This window comes from Gobio gobio (genome assembly GCF_949357685.1).
Source record: "Gobio gobio genome assembly, chromosome: 2".
Taxonomy (NCBI): domain Eukaryota; kingdom Metazoa; phylum Chordata; class Actinopteri; order Cypriniformes; family Gobionidae; genus Gobio; species Gobio gobio.
Genome location: NC_137098.1, coordinates 51,945,361 through 51,961,335, shown reverse-complemented (window position 1 = coordinate 51,961,335; position 15,975 = coordinate 51,945,361). Strand labels below are relative to the sequence as shown.

General features: G+C 37.8%; 1 protein-coding gene across 9 annotated transcripts in view; it reads right to left on the bottom strand.

Moving 5' to 3' along the window:
* dysf (dysferlin, limb girdle muscular dystrophy 2B (autosomal recessive)) overlaps nt 1–15,599 on the bottom strand; it is a 93,115-nt gene extending 77,516 nt beyond the window's left edge. For 6 of the 9 annotated variants that reach the window (XM_079837278.1, XM_079837279.1, XM_079837283.1 and 3 more), the window contains exons 1-3: nt 11,028–11,243; nt 4,072–4,127; nt 3,838–3,929 (exon numbers count right to left, since the gene is read on the bottom strand). In XM_079837278.1, coding sequence (XP_079693404.1) covers nt 3,838–3,929; nt 4,072–4,127; nt 11,028–11,121 — 242 coding nt within the window. In that variant the 5' untranslated portion in view covers nt 11,122–11,243. Of the gene's footprint in view, nt 1–3,837; nt 3,930–4,071; nt 4,128–11,027; nt 11,244–15,387 lie in introns of those variants that run through there. The other 3 variants (XM_079837281.1, XM_079837286.1, XM_079837284.1) reach the window with 1 other exon arrangement.
* Between the last annotated feature and the right edge of the window lie 376 nt (nt 15,600–15,975).

Here is a 15,975-nt window from a genome sequence, read left to right as displayed (position 1 = left end):
CAACCCGAGCCCGCCTGCGTTCTTCAAAATTAATCTTGCAGTATGGGCCCAGGCAAAGTCTTTTCGATATAAAAGTCTTTGTGTTGCTTGTATCCTGCAAGCCATCAACCGGCTTCTCAAATCCACCACCCCTTGACTTCCTTCGTGGCAGTGTTAATTTTGCTGACAAATAATGTCATCATTTTCGTCAACAACCTTTTATCACTGACGAAAACGAGATGATAACTAAATAAAAAACAGTTTTGGATGACAAAAACTATGACGAAAGTCTACTGTCATTTTTGTCAGCGAATAAAAACGAGACGAAAATGTTAGGGAGGGACGATTAGGGAAGAGAACCTGCGCACATTTGAATTGTAATGTGCTGATCCAACCGCGGGAAAACGTGACGCTGTTGTGCGTTCCACAGGTTTGCAATCAATGAATAGTGCACATTTATGCCAGGTAATTGTTTATGAACTTATGCTGATGAATAATGCCAATGTTTACTTTACGATGTTTATATAGTAATATGTTTTAGACGGTTGTAACAATGCATATTTTATCTCCCTCATCTGAACTTAAATGAGCAACTGCAATAGGCGCAGACATTTCCAAATAAGAGTCAATGTGTATTTCAAGCTTGTTTATAATTTAAAGTCACACATTATATATACGTTTGTTCATTACACAATAAACTGTATTTAATTTCATTCCCATTTAATTCATAGTCAGGAGGAAAACACAATGTCAGTTTTGACATGTATTCAAGTAACATACGGTTATGTAATGCTTAAATGCTCAATTAATGCATTTCAATTTAACTAAACTCATTCGATTTTAGTTTACTAAATCTACTGTAGATTCAGTCGACTAAAATCTTATGATATTTAGTCGACTAAAACCAGACAAACTAAAAACAATTCAGGTGACTAAAATATGACTAAAATTAAATGGCATTTTAGTCAAAAGACTATGACTAAAACTAAATCAAAATTTGCTTTCAAAATGAACACTGCTAAGTTTGTGGACAGGTGAATAAAGTGCTGCAGCATGGATCCAGTGTGCCCTACTCCAAAAAATAAAATCACGATTGTCCTTTGTATTTTACAAACCAACTCAATTGGAGGTTCCATAACAGTTATTGTATGCCACAATGTCGAAGCCACCAAGTTGTTAGTGACCAAGACTCGCCCTCTGTATGTCAATTGTGACAATAGCCATTTCCATTTAGCCCATCGGGCTGACACCTTCTCCAACCTTCCCAGTTTCTCATCTGAAATTGCTAATTTCCTAAAAACACACCAAATGCTTTTATCCCCTCTCTACCCCATTGTAAAACACATGGTAGTTTTGGAGGTCCTACATCTTCCCACTTACCAATAATATTTACCAATAACACTTTTTCCCCAATTCACTGAGGATGCTTTTTCATATTTTCCAATAATGTTTGTTAAAACCTTCACATCATTTTTATAACATTTTTGTGACATCATTAGGGTACGCTGACAATGATACTTTAAATGTACTCTTTAAATCTGGAATTGAAATTCCAGTTAGTTATTTTCTTAATCGGCACAAAAATGGTTGAATTACCAGACTATATAACTGTCCAGAAAATGGACAGCCTTGTCTGATACCCCTGGGCATCATTGTAGGTGCACTCAATCCTTCAATCCTCCAGCTTTAACCATTACAAAAGGATTTGATCCACTTGATCTAAAGCTCTCTCTTGATCAAGTGAAAGAACCCCTAAATTAAAACTATTACTTTGATTAAAATCAATCACATCATGCAATAAAAATAAAATATCCAAAATTGATCTGGTACACAATAGGACTGGTCTCTATGAACTAATACATGTAGCTATTTTTTAAGTCTGTTTGCTAGCACCTTTGAACATATTTTGTAATCTGAGCATAGCAACGACACTGGTCTCCAGTTTTTTAATAGTCTCAAGTCTCCTTTTTAAGGAATTTAAGATAGAACTGCTCTGCAACAACTTTTGGGTAATGTCTTTCTTTTGATGCAATATATCATCAGTTCATTAAAATCTTGTCCAAATAATTCTCCAAAAACCTGATAGAACTCCACAGGTATACCATCCACTTCTGGGGATTTCCCAGGAGATAATTGTCTCATTGCATCTGTGAGCTCTTGCAAAGTTATTTGTTCATACAGTGATTTCCTTTGTTCATCTTTCAACTGAGGCAGATCACAAAGCCTGCAATACTTTCAGAGTCACAACTCTGAGCACAATATTAATTAGGTGCCACTGATGCACAACTCGCGTACAGATGATAACTCCGCAAATAACTGCAATTGCAGGTTTCAAACAGAGATGGCGACAGAGGCAAAACTTACGGACTGCAGCTTTAACAACAGGTAACATTACACCACTAGGCCCTGCGGCCTCCTCATTAGCCTGGACTCTGTGTGGGCATTCCAACTTTTTATGCCCAACATCCCCCACACTCAAAACACTTCAAGCTACCTTCATGTACTACTCAGAAAGACACATCTAAGGAAAATTCAGAAACATAAACACCTGTCTCCTGAAAGACATCACATGTTTCAGTGCTTCATTTTTACATTCCAATGGGATTGTTTTAATCGCACAAGCACAGTTACCATACTGAGCTAATGCACGCTCAATATCCTCATTTCCAATAAATGGGGGTACATTCGAGATATAGACTTTTGTCGTGGGTGTAACAAGCGGTGAAACAGTAACAAAATTGCCACTTACCACAATCCCGTTGCTTATCAGGCGGTTTACTAGCTTCTCCTCTTTAACAAAAATTACTACCGCTTTATTTATCCTGGAGGCCAAAGAAATGTTATCATATTCAACCTCTTCTCCGACCGCCAGCAGCACATCCTCCACTGACAACTTGAGCAGGTACACAATGGACTCCATGACGCCATGAAAAGGTGGCTCTCCCCCTGTCAAAAGTGACGCCATTCCGATGCTTCGGCGAACACCACCAATACGTGGTTTTAATGTCTCAATTTCCCTTCCAAACACCTCTCCATGAGCACCCTCGCCCACACCCCAAACCCTCCCCGCATGCAGAGAGAGAGAGAGAGAGAGAGAGAGAGAGAGAGAGAGAGAGAGAGAGAGCACAGTCAGAGGCCACAAACTGAGGAAAAACATGACGAGGTACAGACTGAGTGACCACAGCCTGGCTATAGAGAAGGGCAGACACAGACAGAACTGGCTGCCCAGTGAGAGCAGATTATGCTTGTACTGTAGCCGAGGAGAAATAGAAACAGAGCTGCACTTCATAATTACCTGCTCTAATTATAATGACATTTGAAAACACTTTTTTCACAAATTTGTAATTATTTGTCCCAACTTCAAAATGTTGAAGAATGATGCACAATATTTACTTGGGGAAAAGAAAAACTGCATTTCACTAGCAGCAAAGTACATCAATTCCTGCCACAAAAAGATGGAAGAATCGACCAAACAGTGATGCGTCCATTTACTCACACACACACACACACACACTGACACACATGAACTCACACAAACTCTTATACACACACATATGCAAACACACACACCACTTAAAGTACAAACACTCTCTCTTTTTCCCCCCACCCCCTGTTTTTCCACACTTGATCAATACTTCTACTTTTTTATTTTTATTTTATTAATTTTTTCATGCTCATATAAATGCTTTGGCAATACAATGTACAATGTGTCATGCCAATAAAGCTCTTTTGAATTTGAAGAGTGAGAGAGCGAGCGAGCGAGTAAGAGAGAGAGAGAGAGAGAGAGAGAGAGAGAGAGAGAGAGAGAGAGAGAGAGAGAGAGAGAGAGAGAGAGAGAGAGAGAGAGAGAGACCTTACCTATTCCTGCCCATCTTCTCATGGTCTTTGACAACAACATGAAGCTCTGCTCCAGAATCTAAAGGAACTCCCTTCAAGTCCCACTCAAAGCCCTGGAAGAAAAGAAAAGGGATTGAGGAAAAAGGAACAGAATAATGACATGGGAAGCATTTATAATGCTCATTATGGTAACAACAATAAGTATTGTTGGTTAATTCATATTTGTCACACAGATGAAAGAAGCAATTAACCAACCTCATTCCAGACAGGATTGACATTATTTTTGATGACTTTGGTCTTCTTTTTTGTCCCTACAAGAACATGAAAAAAGGAAGAGTACAGTTGGTGTGTGTTTGTCATGTGTGAGTTTTTCATGAGATTTACACTACCGTTCAAAAGTTTCAAAATAAAAGAAAGATTTGAAAAACTATTTGATCAGGGAAACATCTTTTCAGATAGGGGCATATGAGGACAGTGTATCTGACGTCATTTTCTGCAGTGGCTGGCCTCCAATAAATCCGTGACCGTGATGAAAATGTTTCAGTGAGAGGAAGATGGACAATGGGTACTAACTCCCACCTGACAAATACAGATGAAAGATTTCCACAGGGACACAGATTAGGCTTGACATTGAGCCTGAATTGGTGAAGGACAATTCATAGCTGATCTAATGAGCAGGCACACATTGTTAAGGTGTTTTGATTCCTCTTGCTACATACAGCAGTCGCATGCACAAACAAGTAGACTACCAATAGTATGGCATATCCATTGTATCCATACAAATCACCACTGGTCTGTCACGCTATCAAGTGTTTTAGGAAAGAGCTCCGTTTATCTTCCTGTTTTGATTGTAGATGTCAAGAGGTTTGAATAAAGCAAAAACAAGCTCCTTTGGTAGATATACGCTCAGTGGCATTGTGGGAAAATCCTCTTCGCTTTCCTGAAATAGACCTGGAGCCAGAAGAGGACAACAAAAGATTGAGGAAAAAGGCAAATGCTGGCATGCTATGACATCCTTGAAAAGAATGTGATGGAAACTGGCTGAAATGTTCTTAACCATCTGACCCTCAAAGTCTTGGGCTTTATTTGCTGTGCACACATCAGATTCTAGTCGATGGGTGGATAGAATCTGAGAAATAGTCAGGAAACCATGCCTTTGATAAGTATGACTGAGTATGAGTATCGAGTATCTAAGTATGATTTTTCGAAGTGTATGTGTAACGCGACAATTGAAGACATCCATTGAGTCATTACAGATATCCTAAATAGTATTTAGAATTGTCAAAACGTATTTATCAACAATTGAATATCTTACTAGAGCAATTATAATTGCAGATATCTCTAATTATCATTCTGACTAGTCAAATTTTAATTATGACTCATCAAAATACAATTGCAACTATTTAAAATATATTTATGGCTAGTCAGAACATAATTCTATATGCCAATTCTGCCTACCATAGTGTGAGCGCTCTGTAGGTTGAAAAAGGTTTTCATTTACAACGTTGCATTGTAGCCAATCACAGACATGTTTGTTGAATGCAACGGCCAGTCATAGGTGTTTAAAGGTAGCCTACACTATGGCTGCGTCCGAAAACCTAGGCAGGTGACTCGTTGCCTCGCTGCCTTATCAGACAATGACTCTACAGGCAGCAGAAAAACAAAACTAATTTCGGACAGACTTCTAAGGCAGTGTAACAGTTTAATGATCTACAGCTAAATAGAGAGCTTTAATGAGAACTAAAAACATATTTAATTACTACAGTCGTAATTTTTCGCTAGAAATGACATCAGAAGTGAAAAATGTTGGTAAAAAAAAAACGTACATTTACACATAAACTGACCAGCAAACGCAACTTTCGGACGCCATCTTTTTCCCCAGCTCAACTGTCACAGAATGGGACGCACAGGATTGTGGGATATCAAAGGCAGCGAAGGATACATGTACCTTCCTACCTTGAAATGTGTCCTCCGAAGGCAGCATTTTCAAGGTTTCGGACACAGACTTTGTAGCGGTTAAAAAACAAAACTGCATGTATTTTGTGGAAGAACATTATTTTGGTTGAGCTTCGGCTCTGCATGACTGTGTTTTATCCTACTAAAACATTCCCAACTAGGCCTAAGAACAGATATAACCACTTTACAGGAAAAGGATCTCAAGTTGACTAGCTGATGATATTAATAGACACAGTATTTCCTTGAAAATAAATTCCAGCACAGCGCAACAACCCATAATAAAAATGACACTACACAGTAATGCTTTACAATGAACTCTGTTAGAGAGCTACATATGGAATTTTATCTGTTCAATAAAATACCTTACCTGTTGAGTAGAGCTGCACGATTAATCGTTAAAAGATCGCAATCTTGATTCAAACACCAACGCAATCTTATTCCTAAATGACAAGGATTCCGCTGTGTCTATTCACAGCCCGTTTCACATCGCAAGTGTCACCGGAGCGTGAACAGCGCGTTTTGTCACTGCCCATGTTAATGAATGAAAGGGTGGCACTGTTGCCAACTAATTTTCAGGGGAAGTTGCTAAAGGCAGATCGAATTGTTGCTAAAAGTTGCTAAATGACATTGTGACTAAATTTACTAATTCGTTCCCTTGATTTATAAATCATGCGCACAATTTACTATTTAGATCCCTTGATTTGCTAAACCGTCCACACGATTTACTAATTTGTTACCTCGATTTATAAATCACGATTTAGCCTACAATTTTTTTTCCTGCGTGTCATGTGCAGGACTCCTTATGCTACCTAAATTATCTTCTGGTTTTACAGCGATTTCCACACTTCCACAGCGATATTGAGGAATTATGAATGAACTGCTCTGCCTATTGAGCAAGCTTGTAGCCTACGTTTGCTGTTTGGATTAGAGTCACTTTCCAGAAGTTGCTAAAACTTGCCAAATAAATAAAAAAAATTGGTAAATTTGTTGCTAGGTGCTTTTTGGAAGAAAAAAAAAATTGCTACTGAAAAGCAACAAAAAAATCTAGCAACAAAATTGCTAAGTTGGCAACACTGAAGGGTGGTGGCGTCATGTTTCCGATGTGAATGCTCTCATACATTAACATGAGCAGTGACAAAACACGCGTTGCTCACGCTCCGCTGACGCTTATGACGTGAAACGGGCTTTAAACCAAAGACTTCGTGGACTTTAACCTTTGAAACTATAATCATCACACTGCAGTATTCAAATCTGCGTTCACGCTGCCGCTGATCCGGAGAGAGCAGCTACCATAAAATGAACTGTATGAAGCAGCTTCACTAACATTCTTTTCAACCACTTATCGTTATTTATGTGTCAAACGTTTAAATAACAGGGGATGTTATTAAAAATAGAGTCAATCATCTTTTGAAATTGTTTTGACACTTGTAGGTATTCTGTCGTTTATCTCTTTACTTTAAGTAACTTTTTTGAAAAAAATCATTGAATCATTCATTCAAGAGATTCATTCACAAACGCCGATTCATCCAATAACGAAAAGTCTTTATGAATGAGACATTGACTCCATTCTAATAATTTTTTATTATTTCATTCAAATTAATTATTTTTTTAAAATAGACGAAAGCAATTAACATTTTGCCAGAACCTCTAGTAAGTTAAGTCATTTTGTTTAGTTTAGTAGTCTAGTGTTTTTTCTTCAGAATTGTGGGAGAATCGCAATCTCCATTTTAAACAAAAAATTGTGATTCTAAATTTATCCAGAATCGTGCAGCTCTACTGTTGAGTAATAAAAATGGCATCTCTGTGTTGCCAAACTAATGTTGATTCTCGTTTTATTACAAGTTATGTTTCGCTCTCTTTTTGCCAGCAGACTTCTCACTGTTTGTGACAGCTAACCTATGCCACTCCCACATCATACAAGCATCGAAGCAGCCAGAGCAACTTTTCTGTTTACGGATATGATGAGACACGCACAGGCGAGTGGCGTATGTCCAATTTCCAATGAAAACCATTGCATCAGGTCTAAAACATAAACACTTATAATAGGCTTACCAGTGAACCAGGGAAAGGCAAAAACAAGTTTTGGAAGGATTGATGATGTGACTGTTTAAATTTTGGGGAAAAAGTTGCCTAAAAAAAAAAAACGAACTTGCAGTGTATTGAACAAGACCTGCCAATTGTTCTGTTACCTGGATTTCTTTTGCTACTTTTTTATTTGATCTTTTTAATGCAATGTTTACTTATTTAAATAACATTGAAAGGCTGCATGCTAATGGTTTAATGTATTATTTACTTATGAATAGCATTTATAATCAAATCTTTTCATTTATGTCATATTTTTATTTATTTTGGTATTGTGACAACACTAGTTTGTATTCAACAATCTAGATATCATCTCTAGATGCAGAATATACTGATACCATTTCAGATCTGCCATTTTGTTAGTCGTACAAAGTTGGTTGTCAGCAATGCCAACAATCGATGTTTCTCTGTACAAAGTCTCATTCTGTTTCTCTCTCTAGCGCAGTCTGCATATATTGTTGCTAACTCAGAGCTCAAACTAAGGACTCTGGCAGTTGGACCGGGAGGATAATTTGCCTCTGTGATGTCTATAAATGGAGATGGTATTTGATACTGTGCCTGAGGAAAAAAACACTTACTGCAGCTACTTTTATGTTTGCCATCCCCTCTCCCTAACATTCACATACACCGGAAGACACACTGTACACACACACACAATTAGGAAAACAAGATTGTTCTGATTAGAATGCAATCAGACTAGTTAGTATATTGGCAGCAGTCTGAAAGTAAAACCTAAAGACACATATCTATAGAATTGTTAGAACAATGTGAATGGAAATTTCCGAATTGTGTCACAACCCCAAGCCCTAAAGTAGTGACCTACTAATTGTTCACCTCAGAATAAAGGCCAGAACACCTAATTTCCCTTCAATTGTTTGGTGTCATTGTTTATAGAGTGGGTAGAGTGACTCAGTATCTGTTTCTGACAGAATGAGGGGAAGCCTTTACATCACATGACAAAGAGGTGGAAAAAGAGATGACCCTCAGTTATGATACAGAGAGGAAGTTCACAACTGTTATTTGACATAGTATGATATAATGTGCATCAAAAAGGGGGTTTAAGGAATCTATCCAACAAAATTTAAATAAAAATAATGAACAAAAAATTTATAAAGTAACAAGAAAATGAATGAATAGATGAACAACAAAAACAAATCAGTGTTAAAGGGTTAGTTCACCCAAAAATGTGAAAATTCTGTCATTAATTATACTCACCCTCATATCATTCCAAACCCGTAGGATATTTGGTTCATCTTCGGGACACACGAAGATCTTTTTGATGAAATCTGAGAGCTTTCTGTCCCTTCATTGACAGCCTATACAAATACCCCTTTCAAGCCCCAGAAAGATAGTAAAGACATATTTAAAGTATTTATGTGACTCCAGTGGTTTAACCTCAATTTTATAAAGCATCGCAAGTGCTTTGTTTGCGCAAAAAACAAAACATAATTTACTACTTTATTTACTAAATATTAATGCGTAGTTGTGTAGGATGTCAATGCAGGTATAGAAAACTCTCAGATTTCATTAAAAAGATCTTCATGTGTGTTCTGAAGGTGAACGAAAGTATTACCGGTTTGGAATGATAAGGGTGAGTAATTAATGACAGAATTGTAATTTTTGGATGAACTTTAATATAAAGAATATTTTTTTATTCATTGAAAAAGTTTAAATAAAATACAAATATTTGATGAAATACAAATTAACTGAAATAAAAGTATATGGTATATGAAATAAATAACACTTTACAATAAGGTTCATTAGTTAACATTAGTTAACTACATTAGTTAACATGAATTAATAATGAACTGCACTTATAAAGCATTTATTTATCTTTGTTTTTGTTAATTCCAACATGTACTAATACTTTACTAAAATCGTATTAACATTAGCTAATGCACTGTGAACTAACATGAACAAACCATAAACAGCTGTATTTTTATTAACTAACGTTAACAAAGATGAACAAATACAGTAACAAATGTATGGCTCATGGGTAGTTCATGTTAGTTAATACATTAACTAATGTTAACTAATGAAACCTTATTGTAAACCAAATATTTTTATAAAATGACAAATGCACATAATAAAATTACTAAAACTATAGACTAAAATTAAAAGGAAAACTATAATAAAAATATAAACATTCAAAATATTACTGAACACTATAATACTATATAAATAATGCAAAAATAACAATGAATGAATGAATGGCCAGATATACCCAAACAAGCGCTGCAACTATACATCTCTCTTTGTAAAAAAAATACAAGAAGAAATGTCAAAAAATACAAGTAGCCTATATCCAAATGAAATTCAGAAAATCTGTTTTCCATGATATTGACGAAAACAGTTTGCCAAGATAATGATCACCAATGATCTGCTAAATAACACAGGCAGGAACTGCATTGTTTCTCTGAGCATCCTGCAAAAGCATATCAGAAAATAATGAAATGAACCTCAACTGTATGAACTTAATTATAATCATATGATTTTGTTGGTTTGTAATAATTGAGAATCAAATGGGTTCATGTAATAAGAAAGAAATTGAAGAAAGGATTTGTTGCCATGGCAGCTCAGAATACACAAACACTTGAAGCTCATCAATCCCACACCCTCACAAATGCATGTTCCTGTACATCCCTGTGCTGGAACAGGAAGCATGGAACAATGAGAGGAACTGCCACTCAGTTTGCGAGGTAGTCTAAAACTAGTATCCTTCACATTCATTCATTCAAAGTAAGAACTTATAAAATGATTAACAGAGCTCAGATCCATCCAGAAATCTTCAAGATTATCTAGCTAGCATTTTCCAGTGAATGGCATCACTCTACTATTGACTGTAATGATCTATTGATCTATCTAGAGTAAAGTTATCAAAACACTCGTCACTTGAAATCTGCTATCAACAATCAATGTCAGACTGACCTGTTAAAAAGGTCATTCTAACTGTAACTAAAAATTATTTAATCATTCATTTGTTAGTAAAGGTGAACACTGACAAAGTTCTGCTCCCATGTTCTTATTCCAGTTTGAAATTTCAATTCCTGATAAGTTAACATAAGCATCCACAATTAGCATCAATCTTCCCAAAATCTTCCCGAAATCTGAAGATCTTACTTTTTCATGCCCTCAAAAAGCCTGTCAATCACATTTTTGGTGCCAACCCTTACCTCTGAATGTGACGCTAGCAAGTGGGTCGCTATGCCTCTCCCCCTTTTCTACATTTCTCAGGTTGGTTGCCCTCTGTAGCAAACACCTCAACATGCTGCTTTGATGCCCAAACTCTCCAACAAAAAACAGACAAAACTACCATCAGACCACAGAAGAGGAACAGGACCCCCGCAAAGGTTGCTCTGAAGATTAACGTGTCTTGTGATCTTTAGGTCCAAAGCTGAAGATAAGCGTGACGTCCAGAATGAAATGTATCAGGGGTTGTATAAGCCCACCACTATCCTGAGAAAATCAATTTCTGCCTGCTTCCTTGATAAGGCGTCTGAATTGATAAATGAGTCTTGCAATCTTCCCTTACAAGCACGTCTTGCATGCGCACACAGAGACTGTCATGTGGGAACTTATGGAGCCAAGCTTACTCTGGACCACACTTTCCAGTTGACCCTGCCCATTACTCAAGAGGAAATTTAAACATTTCCTGCAGCTTGTTCTTCTCTCTCCTCATCTACATTTTCTCTCTTAATATATTATTTTTAGTTATTAAAAACCTTAAAGAATATAAAATCTCTTCAAGTGTTAAAAAAATTGCATTATACAGTGAACAACATCTTGTAACAATTAGTGTAAGTAAAGGTATTTGAGGACTTAATGGTAATAGCCTACATCAATATACTAAAATCCACTCATTTAGGCACTTACACACATTAGTTTATCATAGAGAGTTAATAAATTATGTCAGTCTATTATACTTCAAGAGTTTCTATGGTCTCTGTGTAGGCTTGATAGTCAGCTGATATTTCCAGGTGAGGAGCACCACCTACTGCCATGACTCAGTCAGTTACTGAAGTTACTTGAATCTGCATCTCCCTGAATCTTAAAGGGATCACATAGTGTTAAGACATGTGTGGCTTAATATAACATAAATGATGTATCTTACTGAAATATGTAGTAGAAAACCTATGAAACATATGCGTTATTTAAAAAATCGATTTTATATATGGACCATGGGCGGCGCCATTTTGTTTGCGCTCTAGGTTGATGACGTAGAATGGTTGCACTCTGCCATCCACTGGCGCTACCCGCAGCTATTCTTACCACAACACAACTCGAAAAATGTGTCAGAGTTAAATAAAACCAATTAATTGCTTTGCAATTGCATTTAAAACACACTCAAACACACATGTGCACACAAACTCTCTCTCACAAACACTCATACACACCAACACACACACACACACACACATCTGACAGACTGCTCTGTCTCAATCGAGATGTTATGGGCTGCCCTCGTCAGTCTCCACGACAGGGGCTGAATCTGAAATTGCCCCCTAATTCACTATTCCCTAGTCCACTAATACAGTTCATTGATGAGGGAATGAAAACAAGTGAGTTAATTCGGACAGCTGTTGTGTTTACATCGGCTGTAGACTAGTTATTGCGGTGCAATGTGGGATTTAATGAGTGCACTCAATAACCACTTTCGGACACCACTGGCTGTCCCCTCAAATATTCCCTATTTGAGGGTATAGCGCGATTTCGGATTCAGCCAGGTAGTGCTGGCCTGCCAAGTCGGAACCAGGTGACAAAACTAGGCAAGTCAACTTCAAGTATAACATTACAGCTGTTTGAGCGTGTGTGTGTTAGCACGCGCCGATCTGTTCTGTGTGTGTGTGTGTGTGTGTGTGTGTGTGTGTGTGTGTGTGTGTGTGTGTGTGTGTGTGTGTGTGTGTGTGTGTGTGTGTGTGTGTGTGTGTGTGTGTGTGTGTGTGTGTGTGTGTGAGAGAGAGAGAGAGTTTGTGTGCACATGTGTGTTTGAGTGTGTTTTAAATGCAATTGCAAAGCAATTAATTGGTTTTATTTAACTCTGACACATTTTTCACAAGCAAAAAAATCAAAATAACACCTTTTTCCAACTTGTTACTGCCTTCCGTGTGTGCCTCCACGACGCATGCGCGAGAATATGACGCAGATCCGGCGTTCGGACAGATGACCCAGAAGTGATTTGTTTACAATCAGAGGAAGACGCGCGTGTCTAAGCTGTTGGATTCTACATTGATCGTGCTTTAGGTCTCGGCGTAGTGCTCAAAATGGGGTTAGAGTGTGCATTTCATGGAATCCCGAACCCCGGCGCTACGTCATATTCTCGCGCATGCGTCGTGGAGGCACACGCGGAAGGCAATAACAAGCTGGATAAAGGTGTTATTTTGATTTTTTTTGCCGCACAAAAACTATTGTCGTCGCATCGTAAGATTATTGTAGAGTCACTGTGGTGAGATGGACTTTGTAATGACATTTTAAGTGCCTTTTATCGGTCTTGGGAGTATAAGTGTACTGAATGCCAATGGAGGCCTATCTGAAGCCTTTCTCAGCCATCAGCTTTCAACAAAAATATCTTCATTTGTGTTCCGAATATGAACGGAGGTCTTACGGGTCTCGAACGACATAAGGGTGAGTAATTAATGACAGAATTTTCATTTTTGGGTGAACTAACCCTTTAAACCATAAACCAGCTCATGACCAACTTAGGACCAGCATAAACCAGCTCAAATCAGCTGCCATGCTTCAAAACATACCTAACCAGGATATGCTGTTTCAACAGGCTATGCAGAGACAACCAAGTTGATTTAGCTGAAAAAAAGAAAATATTAAGCCTCCTAACCAGCCTGACACAGCAATAGTGGCTCAGCCAATGGCGTGCGTTTGGGAAGAGACTCTCTGTTTGTCCGACCAATAGCAGCAACTTCAATACAGTTTGGTCATGCTAGCCTACACACTTTATCATTGAGCTTAAATCATCCATCAATAAAAAATGCTGACATGGATTGAGATGCTTAATTTATACTGCAAAGGTGGCACAGAAGTGCTTCAGGAAAAAGTGGCTTCAGAAGTGCTTCTGAAGTGGCATTTATGTCTTTCCACAGACTGTTTAATGCTGTATAATGAATTGGCATGAATGCATTTACACAGCAAAAACCGTATACTTTCTTAATAGATGTTGAGATGTGTTAGAGAAGGCACAATTTAGTCTGACACTGCATCTATGCTGAATTTTGAGCAGGCACAGATCAGGCATAGGCTGTTTAAAGACACTATAGATATATGAATGATCTACAGGAGATTTAGTCAAAACATGGGGTCATTAGTATCTAGATTTCTGTATTTGAATTGATAGATCTTCCATAACCTCAGCAATAAAAGATGCAGTAACAAAACAGAATGAATCATACCAGTAAAACTAAGAACACATGACAATTCTCTTATCATAGTTTGTTATTCTAAAACACACCACTGAATGGAAGGTAATGCTCTATTGTATTGATCTAATATCGTGATTTACTGTAGCACTAACATAGCTATCTCTGATTGTGACTGCTGGTATATGATTGCCTCATGACTACAACAACGACAAGCCCTCTATTGAGCAAACAAACTGCATTCTCCACGAAACACAGAGGGCATAAACCCCCGAGGGTGAGTGAACTCCTACTCGTGTCTGTGAGGAGGGAGATAAACATTGAGCAAAATTCAGTTCAATGTACTGAAATACTTGATTAAGAGAAAATACAGACTTATTAACCAGGATTAGAAATACACTACAAAAGTTTGGAGTTGGTAAGATTTTCAACGTTTTTGAAAGTAGGTTGCATTTATTAAAAAGATACAGTAAAAATAGTAATATTATGAAGGTCACATGATCCTTCAGAAATTCAAATATGCTGATTTGATGGTCAAGAAACATATTATCACTGTTGAAAACAGTTGTGCTGCTTAATATTTTTGTAGAAACCATATTCAATTTGTTTCTTCATTATTGTCTTTACGGTAACATTTGATCAATTTAATGCATGCTTGCTGAATAAAGGTATTGATTTCTTTTCTTTTTTTAATGGTAGTGTATATATAATATTAAATAGTATAATATCTAGATATCTAAGCCATTCAACAGAACACCTGGGTGACAAAAGGGGAGCCTCTCTGATCCATCTCATGAATTATGGGCCCCTAAAAGCTTTGAACGTAAAGCAAACAGGAGCCCCACATTGAACCAAACTGTGATGACATAGCATCTCTTAGAAACACAGAGCAGCTCTGCAGCACTCATTCAAACACACATATCGCAAGTGCAACAGGACACCCATAAATATACACGAGAGAGAGAGAGAGAGAGACTGCAACTGCTTTTCCAATAATAGCCCGCTTGATGGAATGTCGAAAGTAGGAAGACTGACAACAAGGCAGTGAAAGAGAAAGAATGATTGTGATTGTGCAGAAAAGAAAGTGGTATTCTAAGCAAACTCTCTACAACATACAGTATGTTATATAAAACCCCTTACTCATTTACCCTGGTCAGGCTCTTACCTTCATAAGTGACGGTGCAGTAGGCATCGCTTATGTCCTCATCATGCGTCAGCACATTTTGGGCGCACAGGATAAACACACGCAGCATGGGTGGACTGTGGTTACAGCAGGATCCCCTAGTAACACTGAGTCACAGTACAGCGCACTGTGGTCCCACACAGAGATGGACCACTGGGGGTGTGTCAGGATCCTAAATAAGTCCCGAAGAATCAGTCTGGTTTTCACTCCAAGACTAGAAAATGAAAAGAGATAAGAGGAAGAAAACAGTAGAGAGAGGTAGAAAGACAGACAGAAAAGCTCTGCAACAAACTACACAGGACAGCAGTCTGATGGGACTGTAGCTGGTGGTTACTGCCCCACTTACTGGCAGCTTGCACACACTCACACACACTGGCTGTAATGCCCCCCCGAGTCTGACTCATACACACACACTGTCCTTTCAATCACAGACTGCAGCTCCTCTTAAAGGCACAGGATGGTTTTGGTCAGCACCTGTTAAAGCAGCACTAGGTAACTTTTCAACCTCTATAATATATTTTCAAGACTCTTGTGATGATACATCGACTTACAATAGGTTGAATGACACGT